Here is a 21,254-nt window from a genome sequence, read left to right as displayed (position 1 = left end):
ATGTGTCTGACGGAGCTCCCCTCACGGGTGTGGGAAAGGAGAGGGACTTTTCTCCCCTGGCCCAGCTGGGGAAGGCCAGCAACCAGGGAGCCACCCGCTGATGCCAGGAGGAGACCTATGTGACTTGGCAGGCCTGGCTGGGGAGGAAGTGGTGTCTGCAGGGGCCCCTGGGACAGGCTCCTGATCCGAATCTGCTCAGAGCTGGGCAGGGTCGCAGAAGGAGCTGGCCCCTAGCATGCGTAGAAGTGAACGACAGTCCCGGGAAACACGGCGAGGCAGAATGGCACTGCAAGTGCAGACGGGCAAGCGAAGAGCCCAGAAGCAGCGGCCAGCGGGAGAAGGCAGAGGAGCGGGGTGGCCCTCAGCCCCGGAAGTCAGTAGGGGGGGGGGCAGGTGCTGCCCAGCCGCCCAGTGAGATGGAGACGGCCCTTTGCGTGAGCGCTGAGCTCGTGGTGGCCTGGGCGGGGTGTCTCAGCGGCCGGAGCGCAGGAGGCCGCTGGCAGTGCTGCTGAGCAGTGGAGGGGAAGTGGGGGAAGCGAATATAAAATTTCTTGCAAAGAAGAAGAGGGAAAGTGAAGTGTTTAGGGGACGCAGGGTGTCAGCTCCTCTGTAAAGGTGGCCTTCCAGATAAATTCGTTCCTCCTGCCCATCCTCCCCCCCCACCTGTTGATTTCTCTGACGTTCTCCCAGTGACTCCTGTCAGCAGCAGGCCTTTCTGGGACACACTGTGGGAGGTCGGGGGACACTGGGTGGAGTGCGAGGACTCGGTGTCCTCTCCGATTTCGTGGTGTGTCGTGAGTCATGCTGATAAGCCACTGTCCTCTGGAACGGTAACGTTAGGCTGCGTCCCTTCTCATAAGTCTGAGTGAATAGTAGGGAGCAGTTGGCTCACTTTGTCGAAGCAGAACGTTGGGCGGGCAGTTCTGTGGACAGGAGTTCAAGGCTTAGGCCTTGCAAGCTTTCGAAGGCTTCAGGAAGTGATCCAGACCTCAAAAATCAGGGGGCCCCGGATACCGGCAGTGAACCGCCGAAGCCGCCTGCAGGACGCGCGGGGCAGGCACAGCTCGCCCTCGCCGAAGGTGCTTCAGGCTGTGTTCCTTGCGGTGCAGCACCGCCCGCTTGGCGTAGGGAAAGGCGGGCGCCGAGGGCTGCGCTCAGAGAGCCTGTGGTTTTGCTTCGCACCGGCACCGCGTGTGTTCCTCTGAGCTCTGTTCTCCAGGTGCATCAGGCTGCAGGGTCCCAAGAGGTATTTGATTCGTTTCTGCATCTCTGTGTCCAGAAAAGTACCAGGTCTGTGCCTTTAATCAAAAAGACCTGGTGCGGTCTTTTTGTATTCCTCACCTGTGACTTTGTTTTTTGAAACTGTGGGATGTACACTCCTTGAACAAATGACTCATTTTGTAAGCTTTGTTTTTTTTGATGCCTGTTGAGATGTGTGTGGCAATCGGTGACTTTAAGGTTCTTCATTCAAACTTATGCCACATGTGCTCTTCTTTCCCCAGGCAGACGTGCCCCCAAAGATGGTGACTCTCTCCTGAGCAGCAGGACCACTTCCTACAAGAGGCCTTCCTACCAGAAAAGGAGGTAGCAGGCTGGCTTGCCCCAGGGCCCCACCATCCGCTGAAGTCCTGCACCCTCAGCTCAGGTGGTCCCGGAAAACCTCCCATGGTACACAAAAAATATTTTATTTTTTCGTTACATTTTTCTTTGGGGTAACTCCATGGTTTTATCAGGTTTCTGAAGGTGTCTGCAACCCCACTGAGAGCCACTGCTCACTCGTTCCCCAGGGCTCCTCTCCCCAGAGCTGCAGCTGCACCCAGTATGCTCACGGCTCCCCAGCCAGTGTCCGCTCTCTCCAGCCCCAGCATGTCCCAAGGCCTGCTGTCCGGCCCACTTCACCCTCACCTCACACTCAAAGCCTGGCTTTCAGGTGGAGGCAGCACTGCTCACCTAGTCCCAGGAGACTGAGGCCCAGTGCTGCCAGGAGGGACACCCTCTGGGCGGCTCCTCGGGCTGTCCGGATGCCAGAACCTTCCCTCCTTCCCTAGGCCTGCCCTGTGCTGGTCCCAGCTGAGCGGATCAGGGCTGGTGAGCCCCAGAACCCTCAGCTGTGGCCCCTTTCTCTGTTGCTCTCACTGCTGGCTGGCTCACCCTGCATCTTCTCTCCTTGTACCCCGCCCCGCTGCTTCAAATCTTTCAGTGATTTTTTTTGGCCACCTGAGCAGTGTAGTTCCAGTGCCTCAGAAGACCCTCCCTATCTATCCGGCCACTTTCAGCCTCTCCAGCTTTGTCTGGTGGCACCCACCTTCGATTTATGCTCCAAACAGTCTCGTCTGTGCCTTTCCTAGCACCCCAACACCTCTTGGGAGCCCTCCTCCAGGCTGAGTCAGGGCCCGTCTCCCTCAGGCCCTGGGCGTTTCTGCTCCCATGGACACTCCCCCATACTCCCCACCAGCTGATGAGCTTCTTGAGACAGGCCCTCGGTCATCATTTCTATTTTTTTCCCCAGAGCCAAGCGTAGATGCAGGCATGCGGTAGATTTTCAATAGATAATTGCTGAACTTGGCAGTGAATGAAAAAAGAAGTGAGTGAACGTCTGAGGGCATTTTATCAAAGCCTGTATTTGTCATCAGAGCACGGGGTGATTTGTTATGGTAACTTTGGAGTTTGACCATTTGCCAGAAGCTTTTCTTGGCCCTTAAGTGAGAACAACTCAGTCCTCACAACAACTGTCAGAGAACCGCTGTCTCAGTCCCTGTTTTGTCAAATGGGGGAGCCGAGACACGGAGGCTGGGTGCTGTCAGTGGGCTTGTGGGACGCAGCGTGTGGCTGAGAAGAAGGCTCTCCTTCGACATTTTACTTTGTTTATGTAATTTTTTTTACATAATTAAAAAAATTTTGTCTTTGGCACTGGCACTCTGCCTGGCATACATAGAACACAGATGTGGAGGGACTTGGGACCTGGCCAGCCTCCCAGCACCCGGCAGGACGAAGGCTGGCAGCTTTGGCTTCACCCTTGGAATTTCTGTCCTTTTGGGGGACAGCAGGGTTTGTTTCGTCTCGGGAGCCTCGCGCGTCCCCTTTCCACTGTCCTTACTGTCTCTGGTCACGCAACCCCGACCCCCATCGCGTGTCTGCTCCGGGCGTTGCCGCTGGGGTGGGTGGAGGGTGAGCTCGTCTGCTCGCTGTTCCCCTTCGGCCCGCGCGCCCCGACCGAGGGCGCCCAGTGCCGAGCTCAGGGCTGCGGGCTGCGGTGCGGGGCTTTCTGCCCTCCTGGTGCAGGGCAGTGCCGGGCTTGTCTTGGGGTGGGCAGCAAGTGTGCTGGACAGTTTGGGTTGGGGCCTATTGAGTAAGGTACTTGGGCCCTCGAACAGAGGTGTGCAAAAGTTCCATGGGGGTCCAAGACTGGAACTTACCGCACATGCAGGTCCCCATTCGGGGCATGTACAGGGACGCTGAGAAAGGAAGAGGGGATGCTGAGCGTTAACTTCATTTGGGCTTAAGAAGTTTAGAAAGGTAGGCGACATTGAGTTTTTTCTTTTTCACATGGGATTGCTGTTATTTTAGTGACATTTTTGTAGATAAGGCAATGGTATGATCTCCTCCAGCATGAAACAAGGGCCTAATCTGTTAACACCCCTGCCATGTATGTGGACAAAGCGTCATGTAAGTAAAGTAAGTTACCAGGACCGCAGTTTAATACGTAAGCGCGTGGCTGACCTGTGCCTGTTGTAGCTGACGCTGTGCTGGTGTGGCCACCTAAGCCACACGGGGGAAGGGGAACTGCGGAGGCTTTGCTTTTGTTTTTTACTTCGTGATACAATTAATGAATGCTCATTAGAGAAATTTTAGATGAAATCTCCAAAGAAGGGAAAAACTACCCAACCACAAGAACCAAATCAATTTTAACATGTTGATATTTTTTTTAGTCTTTTTGGTGCATTTTCATGCAGCTATATAATTTTATACAAATAATTCAGTGTCTTACCTTATAAGATGAAGGTTTGAACTTTGAGCTGGACCTGGACATGTGGAGGGGCTTTTGAGAGTGGATCTTGTTAGTGGGGTACATTCCAGGTAGGGACCAAATCCACGTAAGTAGCCATAAGCTGGTTTAGAGTCTAGTAAATTGACTGCTTTGGATGCAATGTAGATAAGATGTTTGGGAAATTTAAATGGTATTCAAGACTAGAAATGAATATTGGGACAGGTGATGCAAGTTTTACTAATCTTAAGCTATTTGAGTTTGTCCCCAGTTCTGTTAAAAATCTTTATTCCCCTTTCCCTTCCCCCACCCTCATTTCCTATCCAGAAGCATGGTCATATTAATGATTAGAGAGACTAGCTAATCAGTGTGACTTGGGGATGAAGATAGGGACAGGTCTGTAGTTTTAGAGATTTTCTGGAATATGACATCTTTCTTTATTTTTATTGTTGACATTCTTACAGATAACCCCATTTCTGCTCTAATATTTATTATTTCCTTTCTTATACTTACTTGGGCTTTGAGTGTAATGTTAGATTGTTTATTTGAGTTTTTTCATGTCTCCTGAGGTAGGCCTGTAATGCTATGAATTTCCCTCTTAGGACTGCTTTCACTATGTCCCACAGATTTGAGGTTGTTGTGTTCTCATTTTCATTTGTTTCCAGGTAACTTTTGATTTCTTTCTCAATCTCATTGTTAACCCATTCATTGTTTAGTAACATATTATTTAGCCTCCATGTCTTTGTGTGTTTTGCGGTTTCTTCTTGGGATTGATTTCAAGTTTCATAGCATTATGTTTGGAGAAAATGCTTGCTGTGATTTCAGTCTTCTTAAATTTGTTGAGACTTGTTCTATGCCCTAACATGTGGTTTATCCTAGAAAATATTCCATGTGTACTTGAAAATGTATATTCTGCTACTTTTGGGTGGAATGCTCCGAGGGTATCAATTAAATCCATTTGATCTAGTGTGTCATTCAAGGCCACTGTTTCCTTGTTGATTTTCTGTTTGGAAGACCTATCCATTGATGTCAATGGGGTGTTAAAATCCTCTGCTATAACTGTATTACTGTCAATCTCTCCCTTTATGTCCATCAAGATTTGCTTTACATATTTAGGTGCTCCTAGGTTGGATGCATAAATATTTACAAGGGTTATATCCTCTTGTGGGATTGTTCCCTTTATCATTATGTAGTGTCTTTCTTTGTCTCTTACTGTAGCCTTGGTTTAAAATCTATTTGTCAGATATAAGTATCGCTACACCAACTTTTTTTCCTTTCCATTTGTATGAAATATCTTTTTCCATCCCTTTATTTTTAGTCTGAGTGTGTCTTTCATTCTGAGGTGGGTCTCTTGAAGACAGCATATACATGGGCCTTGTTTTCTTATCCATTCAACTATGTTATGCTGTTTGTTTAGAGTATTTAAGCCAGTTACATTTAAAGTAATTATTGATAGGTATGTATTTATTGCTGTTTTATTTTTTAACTACATTCCTTTGTTTTGTTTTGTTTTGTTTTCTTCTACTTCTTAAAGCAAGTCCTTTAACATTTCTTGTAATACTGTTTTGGTGGTAACAAACTCCTTTAGCTTTTGGTTGTCTGGAAATCTCTTTATTTCTCCTTCAATTTTAAATAATAGCTTTGGTGGGTAAAGCAGCCTTGGTTTCAGGTCCTTGTTTTTCATCACTTTGAATATTTCATGCCAAATCTTTCTGGCTTGAAATGTTTCTGTTCACAAATCAGCTGGAAGTCATATGGGTGCTCCCTTGTAGGTAACTGACTGCTTTTGTCTTGCTGCTTTTAAAATTCTCTCTTTGTATTTAACCTTTGCCATTTTAATTAATTATGTGGGTCTCTTTGGGTTCATCTTGTTTGGAACTCTCTGCACTTCCTGGACTTGTGTGTCATTTTCTTTCAGCAGGTTAGGGTCATTTTGGTCACTATTTCTTCAAATAGGTTCTCAATCCCTTGCTCCCTCTCTTCTCCTTCTGATTTCCCCCGTGATGCAAATGTTATGCTTCATGTTGTCCCAAAGTTCCCTTAAACTGTCCTAATTTAAATTTTTTTTTTTCCTTTTTAGCTGCTGTGATTGGGTGTGTTTTTTTCTACCTTGTCTTCCAAATCACTGATTCGATCCTCTGCTTCATACACCCTACTCTTTATTCCTTCCAGTGTATTCTTGTTGTCAGATATGGTATTCTTCATTTCTGACTGGTTCTTTTCATGGTCTCTATGTCCTTTTTCATGCTGTTGTGGTTCTCACTAAGTTTCTTGAGCATCCTTATAACCATTACTTGGAACGCTATATCTGATAGACTGCTTGCCTCCATGTCATTTAGCTCTTTTTCTGGAGATTCCTTCTGTTCTTTTATTTGGGACCTGTTTGTCTCCCCATTTTAGCTGCCTCTTTGTGTTAGTTTCTATGTATTAGACAGATCTGCTGTGACTCTCAGTCTTTGTAGTTTAGCCTTATGTATTAGGTGTCCTGTGGAACCCAGTGGTGCATTCTCCTTGATATCCTGAGCTGGATGCGCTAAGAATGTTGTGTGGGTTATGTGGACCCTGCTGCTATTGAATCTTGATTGCTGTTGGACTGTTCATGCATGGGATTGACCCTCAGGCTGGCTGACCATGAGACTCAACCCTGACCTAGGTGTGTGAGCTGCTGCGCAGGTGCTAACCATATATATATATATTTAAGAAGAAGAAAAGAAGAAAGAATTAAAAGGATAAGAAAAGAAAAAAAATTAAAAAAGGAAAAAAAATGAAGAAACAGAAAGGAAAAAAGAAAAAATTTTAAATAAAAAAGTGGAATTCATCTCAGGAGAATTTAGGGCCTGCTGTGATTTCCCTTTGGATATGCTGTTTGTGAAACTTCTAGGATCCTGCCCTAGTGTTTTTTGAAGCTGGCCACTGGGTGTATTGGCTCTGGTCACTTTGGGAAGGACTCTGGTGCTGGCCAGTGTCAGATGCTGTCTTGTGCCTGGCAACCTGTTTGAAGCTACAAGCAATCCACAGTTTGTGGCTGCCTCTTCTGGGCTTTGCTACACATGGGAAGGACCAAACTGCTCCAAGGCCAGCTTTTACTAGTAGTGGGCCCCGGGGTGGGTCAGCAATTGTACCAAGGCACCCTGCAATGTGCCTCCACCTTCTTCTACCTGCCAGCTGCCTATTAGGCTTATTCACTGAAAGCCTCTCGTGGAATAGGGAGGATGGCACTAGTGGCTCTCCTGTGAGGGGGAGTTGCCATTCAGACCTCAGGAAAGGTGACTTTCCTGAACCAGATGACTGAGTCTGTCCTGGATTTTGACCTGACCTCAGCAGGGTGAAGCCTCTAGTAGTAAGGCGTGTGGGGCCTCTAGAGCCCAGAGATTGGGTATGCCAGAAACCAGGAGGGTGTTTCTGTCAGATCTCTCATGAAAGGGAAGCACCAGTCAGGTTCATAGGAAAAGTGCAGGTGTCACCCTGCCCCAAACCCAGTCCCTGATACCCCTTGAGATTGCCCAGACTTCTACTCCCTGCCTGTGCTGCTGACTCCTCAGCGGGGCTTAAGATCCACAGGGTGGGATGAGAGGGATTCCTGAGGGTGGGGTAATTGCTTCCCTTCAGGCTAATGCCGCTTGGAAAGGATTGCTCCACCCAAGAAAGATGGCTACTGTGATATCTGAGAATGACTCAGTACAGGTTTCCTGGCAGCTGTCCCCCCATAACTCTCCCCAAAGTCACAAACCACAGACTCTCCTCAGGTGACTCTAATCAACACCACCCTCCCTTCTTAAAGTTTGCGGTTTGAAAGGGGGCCTGTGTCTCCAGCGGACTCCACCTGTCCTTGGTGGACAGAAACCCTGCCGCTTTTTATAGCTGGAGGCTATGTGGATGCCTTTTCACAGCTCTGGTGCTCTGGGGTGGGGAGCCTGGCCTGGGATTTAGGCCTCACACTTCTTAGAAGAAAGCCCCCGCAGCTGACATATCCCTCTCGCCCTCAGCTGCTGTCGTGGGAGTGAGGCCAGCCTCTTTTGCATCTCCACCCTTCCTTCCAGTCTCAGTGTGCCTTTTTCTGCAAATCCTTGATTATAAGACTCCTCTTCAGCTAGTCCTCAGTTGGTTATTCAGGGTAATTGTTCCCCATTTTAGTTGTATTTCCAGTTTGGTTTTGGGAGGAGGTGAGCTCAAGATTCATGTACTCTATTGCCATCTTGAAAGTCTCTGAAATAATCACATTTTTAATTTTTGTTTTTCTTTCATTCCTGTTTCTCTAGGAGAATATGAAAGTGTTACTCAGGCTTCTTTGTTTCATAACTCAACTGATATCTTCTTTGGAGGCTGGTAAGTTAAGCATTTCTGTGTGTTATTATCTGCTAATAGAATCTATTATTTAGAATACATGAAGACCTTATCTGTCAGAGCCATTTTTCTTACCTTTTCTGTTGAATCCCAGGACACAGAGCTTCCAGGTTATAGAACTGTACTGATGAGTATTCTTTTCAGCATCTTCTCATTCTCTCATTTACATATTTGGAAACAGGTCCAGTGAGGTTAAGAGCCCAAGGTCATGTCACTAGTTTCAGAGCAGGAGTTAAATCCAGGTCTCCAGTGTCTAGTCTAGGTCTCTCCCACTGTGTTGCTGATTGAAGGGTGTGATACAGGAAACCCTGGCTTTTGTTAGGAAGAGGAATTAACTGCAGTCGTTATGAATCCAGGTGAAAATGATCAAGAGGCAGCTCTTTGTTTCTTTCTTTATTCATTTTCCTCTTTCCCTTTCCCCCTTACTGCAAATGCATTTAGCCCCTGCCATGTGCCAAGCACTAGGTGCTGAAGATACAGAAGTGAATAATCCAGAGAGAAATATCTGCCTGCAGGTAGATTGCATTAAAGTAGGGTTAGATAATTAAATATTTATTATGTCATATGGTGATAAGTGTAGAGGAAAAACCAGCAGGAAAGGAAGATATAAAGCTTTAGAATTGGGGGTGGGTGGCAGAAAGTTAAATTATTTGATAAGGCTCACTAAGAAGCTGACTTTTGAGTCAGACTTGAAGGAGGGAGCCATACAGATACAAAGTTGGGGATGGGGAAGCATTCGAGGCAGCATGTGCTAAGGCCCTGAGGCCAACAGTACTGGCATGTTCCAGGAACTAAGATACCATTGTAGTTGGAGCAGAGTAACAGATGAGGGAGGTGATAAGAGATGAGGTCATTTGGGTAATAATATATGTCAAATGCAGATATGCTAAGCAAGAGGATGTCTGAAAGTTGTTTATTTGACTTAGTAACTTAAAAGTCATAAGTGACATTGATCAGAACAATTTTCGCGGAGTGGTGGGGCAAACCCCAGATAAATAGGAGTATATATCTAGCTGAGACCTTACTTTAGGTTTATTCTTTTTATTACTGCTATTGCTTTTGCTACTGCTAGTCCCATTATCTAAATACTTACGAGTCGTTGTTCTGCACAGGTTCCATGCTAAGTGCCTAGCCACTTTTATTTCAATTCTGTTTTTTTAGCAGCATTATTGAGGTTATAATTGACATGCAATAAATGACACGTTTGAAGTTTACAGTTTGGTGTGTTGACATATCCACCCCTAAAATCATCATCACAATCAAGAGAATGAAAATATATCTGTTTCTTCCTGAAGTTTCCTGTTCATCTTTGTTTCCTGTAGTGTATGGCAACCTAAGTCTCTGCTTAGTCATCTAATGATTGGTCAGAAATTGCCTTAGACACAGTAAGTCTTCTACCTTTTGCTGAAGGACCGTGTGTGTATTGAAGTATGCCTTCAACACTTAGGCTGTTCACAACTCTGTCTTAGTCTCCACTTCCTGCTTGTGCATGACCTTAAGGTCATCCATATTTCAGAGATTGGTGCCTTCTCTAGTCTTCCCTGGGCATATACACAGTCTTTCATACATATGCGCCCTTCTGGATTATCCAGAATATATTAGAGCTTTTCAAATCTGATGGCCATTTAGTTCCCCAGATTTTCCTTTTCCTTTTGTCCAGATTCTTGTTTGTCTCAATTTGGTATCATGGCTTCAGGCAGCTGCAGTGTTAAACAGTTGCCACTGATTGATTTTTTAAACAAACACTCTAGAGATAGGGCTTTTCCTGTGGAGCTCTGAGTCAGGGCAATAACAACACCACTCTGTGAGTGTGACTTTTCCACAGAGTTGCCAGTGAGGTCAAATTGTGGCAGTGCTCAGGAATGGGACTTTTTCTTTTCAAATAATTGTTTAAAAATGTTTCTATTGATTTTAGAGAGAGAGGAAAGGAAAGGGAAAGAGAGAGAGAAACATCAATGAGAGAGAAACATCAACATTCATTGGCTGCCTCCTGCACGGCCATTACTGGGGATTGAGGCTATAGCCTGGGCGTGTGTCCTGACCTGGAATCGAACCATTGCATGGATTGACGCTCAGCCACTGAGCCACATTGGCTGGGCAGGAACGGGACTTCTTGAGGGGCTCCGAACCTGGTCTGCTCTTGTGCTGGTTTTCACAATTTGTAGTAGAGCTGAAAAGAGAGGAGAATGAAAGTGGTTTAAATTATAAAGCCACAAATCCTGCAATTCTCCTGAGATGCAGCTGCTGCTGGTGTGGTTTTTTAAAATAAATGTTCTGATTGTTGCAACCCTTTGATTTTGAAAATTTTCTAGTCTTTTTGTTTTTTTAATGGAGGAGTAAATTTATGGAAACCCTCGCTCTGCCATTCTGGAAATTCTGCCTCAAAAGCTCAGAAGTTTGTTTTGTTTGTTTACATGGGGATATCCAGTTTATTGAAAAGGCTATCTTTTCTCCACTCAGTTTCCTTTGTGCCTTTGTAAAATATCAGTTGAATATGTTTGTGCAACTTATTTCTGGGACCTCTATTCTGTTCAGTGACCTATTTATCTTTATGCCAACACTACACTGTCTTAATTCATGTGGCTTTATAATAAATGTCGAAATAAGGCAGTGTCTTTCAGCTTTGTTCTTTTAAAAATCAAAGTTGTTTTGACTAATTATATATCAATTTTACAATCAGATTATTAATTTGTACAAAAAGTCCTGCTCAGATTTTGATGGGGTTTGAGTTGAATGTAATCTAGTTTGGGGAAAACTAGCATCTCAATGATATTGAGTGTTCTGATCCATGAACAGAATATGTGTTTCTTCATTTATTTAGATCTTGTTTAATTTATTTAAGCACTATTTTATAATTTTCATTGGATAGGTTTGATGCATCTTTTGTCAAATTTATCCATAATATCCTATTCATATCTTTTAAAGCCATTATAACAGATATTTTTTAAAATTCAGTTTTTAATTGTTTTTAGCTAGTATATGCAAACCCATTCAATCTTGCATATTCATCTTACATTACAATTATAATTTACTGATCCTTCTAGGTCTCTTGTAGATTTCATAGTATATTGCCCATAGATGATTGTGTTGTCTGCAAAAAAAAGCCATTTTACTGTCTCCTTCAATCTAGATGCCATTTATTTTTTTCCTTGACTTAATGTACTAATTAGATCTTCCAGTATAATGTTGAAGAGAAGTGATTAGAGTGGACATCCTAACCTTACTCCTAATTTTACAATATATGGAGCTATAGGTATTTCATAGCTGTCGTTTATTAGATTCAGGAAGTTCATCTCTATTCCTAGTTTGCTGAGAGATTTTATTAGGAATGGATGTTGGATTTTGTCAGTTGCCTTTTCTGTATCTTTTGAGATGATTATATAGTTTTTCTTTTAAACTCTGTTAGTATATGGAATTTCATTGATTGTTTTTTTAATGTGAATACAACTTTGCATTTCTAGGATGTTATATACATCATAGTGTACTATCCATTTTTGATATAATGTCGGATTCAGTTTGCTAAACTGTTTTAAAGAAAGTTTGCATCTATGTTCATGATGAAGATGGGCTTATGGTTGTTGTTTTTTTTTCTTGTAATGTCTTTGGTTTTAGTATTAGAGTAACGTTGACCTCATAGAGTGAATTGGGACATGTTACTGACTCTTCCGTTTTCTGCAAGAGTTTGCGTAAAATTGGTGTTGTTTCTTCCATAAATATATCAGTGACGCTCTCTAGGCCCCACATTTTCTTTGTTGGAAGGTTTTAGCTGCAAATTTATTTCCTTTAATATCTGTAAGGTTATTTCTTTAATATCTGTAAGGTTATATTTAGGTTATTTCTTTTTGAGGGAGCTCTTACAGTCTATGCCTTTTAAGGAATTTGCTTGTTTCACATAAGTTGTTGAATTTATTGGCATAAATTTGTTCTTAGTATTTCCTTATTACTTCTTTGAGAGATGTCACCTTTCTTTTTTTCCTAATCAGTCTGGCTGGAGATTTTATCAATCATATTGATTTTCCCAAAGAGCTAGCTTTTGATATCTTTAATTTTTCTCTCTTATTTTTCTGTTTTCCACTTCACTGATTTTTTGTGTGTTAATCCTCACCTGAGGATATTCTCTCCATTGATTTTTTTTTTTTTTTTTTTTTAGAGAGAGTGTGAGGGAGGGAGTTGGGCGGGGAGAGAGAGACATTGATTTCAGAGAGACACAATGACTAGTTGCCTCCCCCCGTGCCCCAACCTGGGCCAGGAGTGAACCTGCAACCCAGGTACATGCCCTTGACTGAGAATCGGACCTGTGACCCTTCAGTGTGTGGGTGGGCGCTCCAACCACTGAGCCACGCTGGCCAGGGCTCATTGATTATCTCTTGGATTTATATTATTTTTTATCTTCTGCTTACTTTGGGTGCAATTTTTTTCTCATTTATTAAGTGGAAACTGAAGTAATCAGTTTGATATCTTTTTTCTTATATAGGCATTTAGTGCTGTCAGTTTTCCTCTATGCACTGTTTTCATTGCATACTATCAGTTTACTTTTTAAATTTATCTTTATTGTTGAAAGTATTATAGATGCCCCCCTTTTTCTCCCCACTGACCCCCTCCACCCCACTCCCGCCCCTCCTCCCCAGGCCATACCATCAGTTTTGACATGCTGTGTTTTCCTTACATTCAGTCAAAATGTACTTAGACTTTCTAAGCTCTACGTGGTTTGACTCAGTGGTTAGAGCATCAGCCCAAGAACTGAAGGGTCCCTTGTTCGATTCCAGCCAAGCGCACGTTTCTTGGCTGCAGGCTCGATCCCCAGCCCTGGTCAGGGCCTGTGCATACGGGAGGCAACCAATCCATGTGTCTCTCTCATATCGATGTTTCTCTCTCTTCCACTTTCTCTGAAAAGCAATGGAAAAATATCCTCATGTGAGGATTAATAAGAAATTTTTAAAAATTCTTTTTAATCTCTCTTTTTATTTCTTCTTTGACTCATGGGTTATTTAGAAGTGTGTGTTTTAGTTTTAGTTTATTTTTTATGAATAATACGTTTTATGATTGCCTTCTGCACACTGTGGAAGTTACGTTCAAATCTGAACATACTTTATAGAGCTGATAAATTAGAACAGTATGGCTTCCCAGCTAACAGTGTATTTTATATTCATTTGAAACATTTTCTCAAACATATTGGGAATTCCTGGATAGCTTTCTGTTATTGATTTCCAATTGAATCCCATTGCCACCAGAGAACATACTTTGTCTAATTTGAATCCTTTTAAATGTATCAATTACTGGGTTATAAGCAAGAATGTTGTATATCTTGGTAAGTTTGTTGTGTTTATTTAAAAAATGTATATTCTGCAATTGTTGGGTAGAATTTTCTATAAATATCAATTATGCCAAATTTGTTGTTCTGATTTCCTGTATCATTACTGATATTTATCTAATTGTGCTACTTGTTCTGTCGGTTACTGTGAGTAGGATATGGGAACCTCTGACTATCCCTGTGGGTTTTCTAGCTCTCCTATGGTCTAGGATTACTGTGTCCTTCTTGGTGAATGACTTCCTTATCATAATAAAATCAACTTTGGTTGTTAACAATATAATAACCATTTAAACTTTCTTTTGATTAACCCTGGTAACATGGTTAACATGGTATAGTCCCCCCTCTTTTTTTTTACTTTTGACGTATTTGTATCTTTATATTTAAAGCGTGTGCGCGCATGTGCGTGTGTGCGTGTGTGTGTGAGGTAGCACACAGTTACAGCCTTCTGACTTGATCTAATCTGACTCTCTCTGCCTTTCGGTTGGGGTTTTTAGACCATTACAAGTTTTAAGTATGATTATTAGTAGGTTTGGATTTAATTTCAGGATCTTACTATTTTAGTTTCTATTTGTCCCATCAATTCTTTGTTATTTTTTCCTTTTTTTTGGTGCCTTTTGGATTGATTGAGGAGTTTCATGATTCATTTTATCTCCTGTGTTGGCTCACACCTAGTAGGTGTTTTTGTTTTTGTTTTACATACGTGCTCTTGGGGCCCTGGCCCCTGAGGCTTAGTGGGTCTGAGCATTGCCCCGCGCACGAGAAGGTGGTGGATTGATTCCTGGTCAGGGAGCATGCCCAGGTTGCAGGTTCTGATCCCTGGTTGGGGCGTGGGAAGCAACCAATCAATGTTTCACATCGATGCCTCTCTCTCTCTTTCTCTCTCCCTTCCTCTCTCTGAATCAATTTAAAAAAATAAGTGCTCTGCGGCTTCTCATACCCATATTTTATTTATCACTGTTTATCTTTAAGCAATACTATTTCATATGTAGTATAAAAAACTTAAAACATTCTAGAACTTAGCCCTGTTGTTCCCATACATTTTACTACTTTATATGTTATAAATCTCACAGTACACTATTTTTACTTTAAGCATACAGTTGTTTTAAGAGATCTACATAATAAGAAACATTATTTTATAATTACCCATGTAATAAACATTTCTGGTATATTTATTCCTTTGTGTAGGTTCATTTTTCATCCGATATTATTTTCCTTATTTCTGAAGGACTTCTTATATTTTTCTGACAGTGTAGGTCTACTGATGATGAATTTTTATAGCTTATATAAATATGAAAAAAAGTTTTATTTTGCCTTTATGTTTGAAAGATACTTTCACTGAACATAGAATTCTAGGTTGATTTTTTTCTTTCAGTATTTACCTTTCTTCCACTTTCTTCCGGCTTGCATTGTTTCCAGCAAGAAGTCTACATCCTTTTTTTCTGTGTTTGGTGGAGTTTTCTTCATGTTTCTTTTGCTTGGGGTTCATTGTGATTTTGGGGTCTGTGAATTCCTCTTTTTCATTAAATCTTGAAGAACTTCAATCTATATGCCTTCAAATACTTTTTCTGTTTCACTGACCTTTCCTCTTCTCCAAGGATTCCTATAACATATATTGAAGTTGTCCTGCAGTTAACCAATGCCTGTTACTTTTGTTCTTTTATTTTTTTCTCTGTGTTTAATTGTAAATAGTTTCTAGTGTTATGTCTTAAAATTCACTAATCATTTCTTCTGCAATGTCAAAGCTGCCATTAATCACATCCATTGTTTTTCTTAACATTGCAGTTTCCCTCTCTAGAAATTTTTTAAAAAAGCTCTCATGTCTCTTCTCAACATGTTTGATCTAGTATCTTGAACAAGTAGGACACAATAATAATAACTTTTAACTTTTACTTTTTTTATCTAATAATTCTCTCTCTGTTATTTCTGTATTAATTATTTTCTCCTCATTATTGGTTATATTATCATGGTTCTTTGCATGCCTAGTAATTTTTGTTTAGATGTTAGACATTGTTATTTTTACCATGTTGGGTGCTGGATATTTTTGTATTACTAAAAATGTTCTTGAGTTCTGTCACAGGTTTATCACTTGAAAATAATTCATCATTTCAGATCTTGCTTTTAAACTTTATTAGTCATGATCAGAAGAAGTTTTATTGTAGGCTTATTTGCCCCATCTATTGAGTCAAAACCCTTCTGGGCATTCTACCCAGTTCCCCATGATTAATGAGGTTTTTCCATTCCAGCTGTTAACAGCAACTATTTCCAGAATTGTGTGTGCTCCAGGTATTATTTACTCTAATCCTTTTGGCAATTCTCACTCTGGCCTTGGGTAGTTTTTCTTACATACTTACATTAATAAATACTCAGCTGAAAACTTGAGAGAGACTCTCTGTAGGTCAACAAAGTGCTTGCTCCTTCTTCCTCCCCTCCTCTTCCTCCCCCCTCCCCCCCTTCTCCTCTCCCTTTCCCTCTCCCTCATGTGCAGTGCTAATCTCTCTGGTACTCTGCCCTGCAAACTTTTGGTTTACCTGGATTCCCAGCTCCATTTCATCAACTCAGAGAACATTGGACTTTGCCTATGTTTCCTCCTTGAAATGTCATGGCCTCGAATCTCTCTACACAGTAATTTGGGAAAATCATAGGGTTCACCTCCTTTGATTCCTACCTTTCTGATATTTTTATTTTTTGTTCCCTGATGTTCAAAGTCTTGAACATTATTGTTTCATGTACTTTGTCTATTTTTTAGCTGTTCAGGTGGGAGGGTATATCCAGTCCCTGATACTCCATCTCACCTGCTACATCTCCACCAGATTTTAGATGAATTCAGAAGGGATGAGAGGTTCAATAACTTGCTCAGGGGTCTCAGGTAGTAAGTAACACAGCTGAATTTGAATGTAAATCTTTCAGACTTCCCAAATAATGCTGTTAATCGTAAGGCTGTTAAAACTCTCGTATTTAATATGAATTGACGTTTTGAATAGTTGATATGTTATTATGTAGATATTACATTAAGAAACATTGACAGATTTCTCACAGAATTTGCTTTTCCTTCTTCCCTTTTAAAGGTAAATGTGAGGAACGTGAAGAACGAATAATTTTAGTTTCTTCTGCATATGAAATTGATGTTCGTTCATGTCCTCTTAACCCAAATGAAAACAAAGGCACTATAAATTGGTATAAAAATGACAGCAAGACATCCATATCTACAGAAAGAGACTCCAGGATTCATCAGCACAAAGATAAACTTTGGTTTGTTCCAGCTAAGGTCGAGGATTCAGGACATTACTATTGTGCAGTACGGTAAGGAAGGAATTAACGTGTTAACAAACATGTTCTGTGTACCTACAATAGTTAAAGACAGAAAAATCCTTTAATAGTGCTTAATTCACCTATTTTGATTTATTTTAGAAATTCAACTTACTGCCTCAAGATTAAAATAACTGCAAAGTTTGTACAACATGAACCTAACTTGTGTTACAGTGCACAAGCTATATTTACCCAGAAACTACCTATTGCAGGAGATGGACAACTTGTGTGTCCTTATTTGGATTATTTTAAAGATGAAAACAATAAGTTGCCCAAAGTACAGTGGTATAAGGTAATATATTAAATATGGTATTTTGCTTTCCAGCGTTGTAAAATAGCTTTCTGTCATAGATAATATGTTGAATCTGCAAAGTACTTTTTCATTTGGCCTATTGTTTGGTTTTGAGTGGTGAAACTTAATAGGAAATTTTTTTTAAAGTTGTAAGACTACATATATTTAATTTACAGCTTAACCAAAAGCTTACTTAAGAAGATACAGTTGGAGAAGAGTATAGTATGAATAAAAAAAGTTTAAAGATAAGACTGAGTATAAATTTAGGATTTTTTAGAGATAACTATTTATTACAAAATGTATTTTTTTTGGTTTTGTTAGTTCTCACATGAGGATATTTTTTCCATTTTTTTTTTTTTTAAGAGAGAGAGTGGAAGCGGGGGAGAGAGAAACATCGATGTGAGAGAGACACTTTGATCAGTTGCCTCCTCCATTTGCCCCAACTGGGGCTGCAACCTAGGTATTTGCCCTTGACTGGAAATCGAACCCACAACCCTTCGGTGTGTGCGCAGATGCTCTAACCACTGAACCACACAGGCCAGGGCACAAAATATATTCTTGTGTGTTTTATTAAAAATATCAAGTGGTCCTTAAATAGCTTAACAGTTTCTTTTTTTAAAATCCTCACCTAAGGATATGTTTTTATTGATTTTAGAGGGAGAAAAGGAGAGGGAAAGAGAGAGAAAAACGTTGATATGAGAAAGAAGCATCGCTCGGTTGCCTCTGGTACGCACCCCAATGGGGAATTGAGCCTGCAACCTGGCTCTGTGCTCTGACTGCAAATCAAACCTGTCACCTTTTGGTGCACAGGGTGACGCTCGAACCAGCTGAGCCGCACCGGCCCGGGCGGTCGTTTCTATAACTGTCCAGCACTCCATGGGACACATCAGGTTTGGGTGCCTTTGATCTACCTGGTTCGTTGGAGCTTCCTTGGGGAGTCATGCTGTGGAGGGTTAGAAACACAGAATCAATATCTGTGAAAGGAAGTACAGCATTACAAACGAGAGTGTGAGCATTCTTACCTCAAATGTGTGTGTTTTTAAATCACCAAATAAAGTTGCCTTCAAAGTACAAAGCTCATAGGCTTAAGAATTTAATATCTTAGGAGTATGATTATGACTTTTGCCATAAAAGTTACAATATTAAAACTTGTATGCAAGGAACCTTTCTTTTCATATATGTTTATATTTATACATATGTATATATTAATATATTTTAAAGATATAATATACATATTATATATGTATAAAATATTTGCTGATATGAAAAAAAATGGAATTTTTTTCCTGGCAGCCTGGAGAAAATTATTAATTGGTTTTCAATACTTCCTTCCTGTCGCTCTTGTCTAGGATTGCAAACCTCTACTTCTTGACAACATAAACTTTATTGGAGAATCAAACAAGCTCATCATCGTGAATGTGACTGAAGCACATAAAGGGAACTATACTTGCCACACGTCCTACACACTCCTGGGAGAGCAGTATCGCATCACCCGGGCTGTAGGGCTTTTAACTCTAGGTGAGTCGCAGCTTCAGTCCCGGACTTCAGGGCCGGGAGGGCCCAGAGGTCAGGATTCTAATGTCGCCCTCAGTGTCCACGGAGGGATAAAGCCCTGAGCAGCTGGGTGGCTTGCCAAAAGCCACACGGTAGCTTTTGTCGCTAAATGCTATGTAAATGGCTCTCGCTCCTGCTCCAGACGCCATGCTCATTACAGACAACGCGAGCTGGCGCATTTCCCCCGAACCAGGAGGCTCCTTCCTTGCGATGGCTAAACATGGCTCTTCCAGAGAGCTCTGTAAATAGCATATGATGATTATTCTTGTTAATTTCCTGAGGCTCTCAATTCTGTTAGCCTTGTTTCATATTAGACACTATTTTACAACAAAATGCGTTCTTACAAATTACTTGGGGATGGGAAGAATGCTCAGTCTTTCTGTAAATATCAGATTTTGTAAGCTTTCAGTAATATGCAAAGAGTTAGGCTAACCAGAAGTTTGAAAGTTAAAGGGGTCTCTATTAATAATTATGCTGGGACAACAGGCATAGCAACCAGACCAGCAGACGTATCTTCATCTCCGTTTCTATTCCCTTGTGTAGACATAATGTACTTAATCAAGGGTGAGGTCATTTTTTATTTCCTTCTAAAGGCAGGTTCAAAACTATTTATTGAGCATCTACTATGTGCCAGGAGCTGTTCCAGGCATATGCTGGATTAGCAAACAAAAGAGACAGTATCTTGCATGGATGGAACTTGCTTTTTTATTTTTTTTTTGACTTCTTGACATTCAAGTTTATCATTTCTCATGGTTGGCCACAGGTACCCCTTGAAGCCAATCTTTTTGTAAATAAAAGTCAGACAAATTTCTGGAGATCCTTAATACTTTGTGCCTGTTTTAATAAATTATGCCAAATTGCTTGAAATTCTCCTGTTGGGTCACTATTGAAGGTTCTGAGTATAAGCAGGTCCGGCACTGAAGGTCTCCGGGGAATGATGCTTCGCCAGGGAAGCACCTTTCTGCTGCTTTCCCTGATCTGACTTAGGAGAGTCACGGTCCGGAGCCCAGGCCTTGTGTCGCGTGTGGTTTTGTGTGGCACCGAGGTCCGTGGGCTCAGAGGGCGCAGGCTCTGGAGCGGGATTCGCTGCCTTGCTGGCCTTCGTGTCGGCTTCCTTCCCTCGCTTGTTGCCTCTGTCTCCTGCCGTAAGTGCTTCAGGCGTTGAGGGAATATCTGGCTACATGCTGTGTAGTATATTTTGGTATATTGAGGTAAATGTTGTTATCACTTGGGGTTCTGATCTGTACGAGTCTGAGAGCCTGTGGATGCTTTTCTTTCAGAGGAGAATAGGCCCACGAGGCCCGTGATCGTGAGTCCTGTGAATGAGACGATGGAAGTGGTGGTGGGTAAGTACCCCCCAATCAGGATATGCTGAAATAATTACTCTGAATTCAAGACTCAGATAAATTTTACCTTTACAACACACGACCTGAGCTGTTTACGGGATATGTCTGTAATTAGAGAGAAAGTGGTAAAGATTGTGTCTTAAATGTTTGTTTGGATTTCTTGCCTCTGATGGTGCAAATCTAACCATGTCTGATTTGGCCATCCTTGCTTTCCTGTGGAAACTTATCACCCACGAAAACACCAGCCAAAGGCCAATTTCAATAGACCTAGGAATGAGAAATGTAACTTTTTTGGCACACGGTGAATTTCGGATGACGGCATTTAAGCTTTTAGGCAGAAGAGTGAGACTGTAGGTAAAAAGGATGGTCACTTAGAAAAATACTTTTTCAAGTTAGTTAATAATTTTTTATTTCAAGAATAAAGAAACCTTATAAGCAACACTGGACAGTGCAGTAGCCTCCAGCCACAGGTAGTTATGTACATGTGCGTTTAAATTAGTAAATTAGTTTAGTTCAATTGAAAACTAGTTTCTCAGTCAAGGGCGTTAGCCAGGGGTGACCAGTGACTGCAGTATTGACACAGATACAGGCCATTTTCACCATCACTGACAGTCCCGTTAGAAACCACTGGTCTACACATAAAACAGATTTTTGTGCCAGAGGATCGAGAATCAAGTGGGCACACGGAGTTCTTTTCTGTAATAGCAGCCGCGTGGGGACAGCGAGCGGTGGGCAGGGATTAGGAGACAAGACCTTGTGACCGTGGCTTCTGTTACTTTGTTATTCATGGTGGACGGTGGGTGAAGACGTTCTTAGGTATAAACTGACAGTGATGGGAAGCTCAGAACTGCGTGCGGGCCAACAGAATCAACAGCAGTATTTCCCAGCCTTTGTTTCCCCTTTAGAGCCTAGAAAGGGATTTTGCCCCCGGCCCTCGACCCTTTCTCAGAACTTGATACCACAGGCACCCTGTGTATCTGTCGACTGCTGCACTTTGAGGGGCCACGAACTGCTGCAGCAGCTAAGAGATTCTTGGGCCCTTTAACCAATAAAACAATGAAAGTATCATATGCCCGCAATAAAATGTACGTGGATATTTTCCTGATGTGGTCATAG

The 21,254-nt window shown here is 41.9% G+C and overlaps 1 protein-coding gene across 4 annotated transcripts in view; it reads left to right on the top strand.

Annotated features, from left to right (window-relative positions):
* IL1R1 (interleukin 1 receptor type 1) overlaps positions 1-21,254 on the top strand; it is a 77,660-nt gene that overhangs the window by 47,949 nt on the left and 8,457 nt on the right. For 3 of the 4 annotated variants that reach the window (XM_081155836.1, XM_081155834.1, XM_081155835.1), the window contains exons 2-7: positions 1,503-1,668; positions 8,245-8,311; positions 16,706-16,940; positions 17,049-17,238; positions 18,588-18,756; positions 20,073-20,138. In XM_081155836.1, the coding sequence (XP_081011962.1) occupies positions 1,666-1,668; positions 8,245-8,311; positions 16,706-16,940; positions 17,049-17,238; positions 18,588-18,756; positions 20,073-20,138 (730 nt within the window). In that variant the 5' untranslated portion in view covers positions 1,503-1,665. The remainder of the gene's footprint in view (positions 1-1,502; positions 1,669-8,244; positions 8,312-16,705; positions 16,941-17,048; positions 17,239-18,587; positions 18,757-20,072; positions 20,139-21,254) is intronic. The other variant, XM_081155833.1, reaches the window with a different exon arrangement.

This window comes from Miniopterus schreibersii (assembly GCF_964146895.1).
Source record: "Miniopterus schreibersii genome assembly, chromosome: 13".
In the NCBI taxonomy this organism is placed as follows: Eukaryota; Metazoa; Chordata; class Mammalia; order Chiroptera; family Miniopteridae; genus Miniopterus; species Miniopterus schreibersii.
Note: the sequence above shows the minus strand (reverse complement) of the source record. Positions and strands in the feature narration are given on the sequence as shown.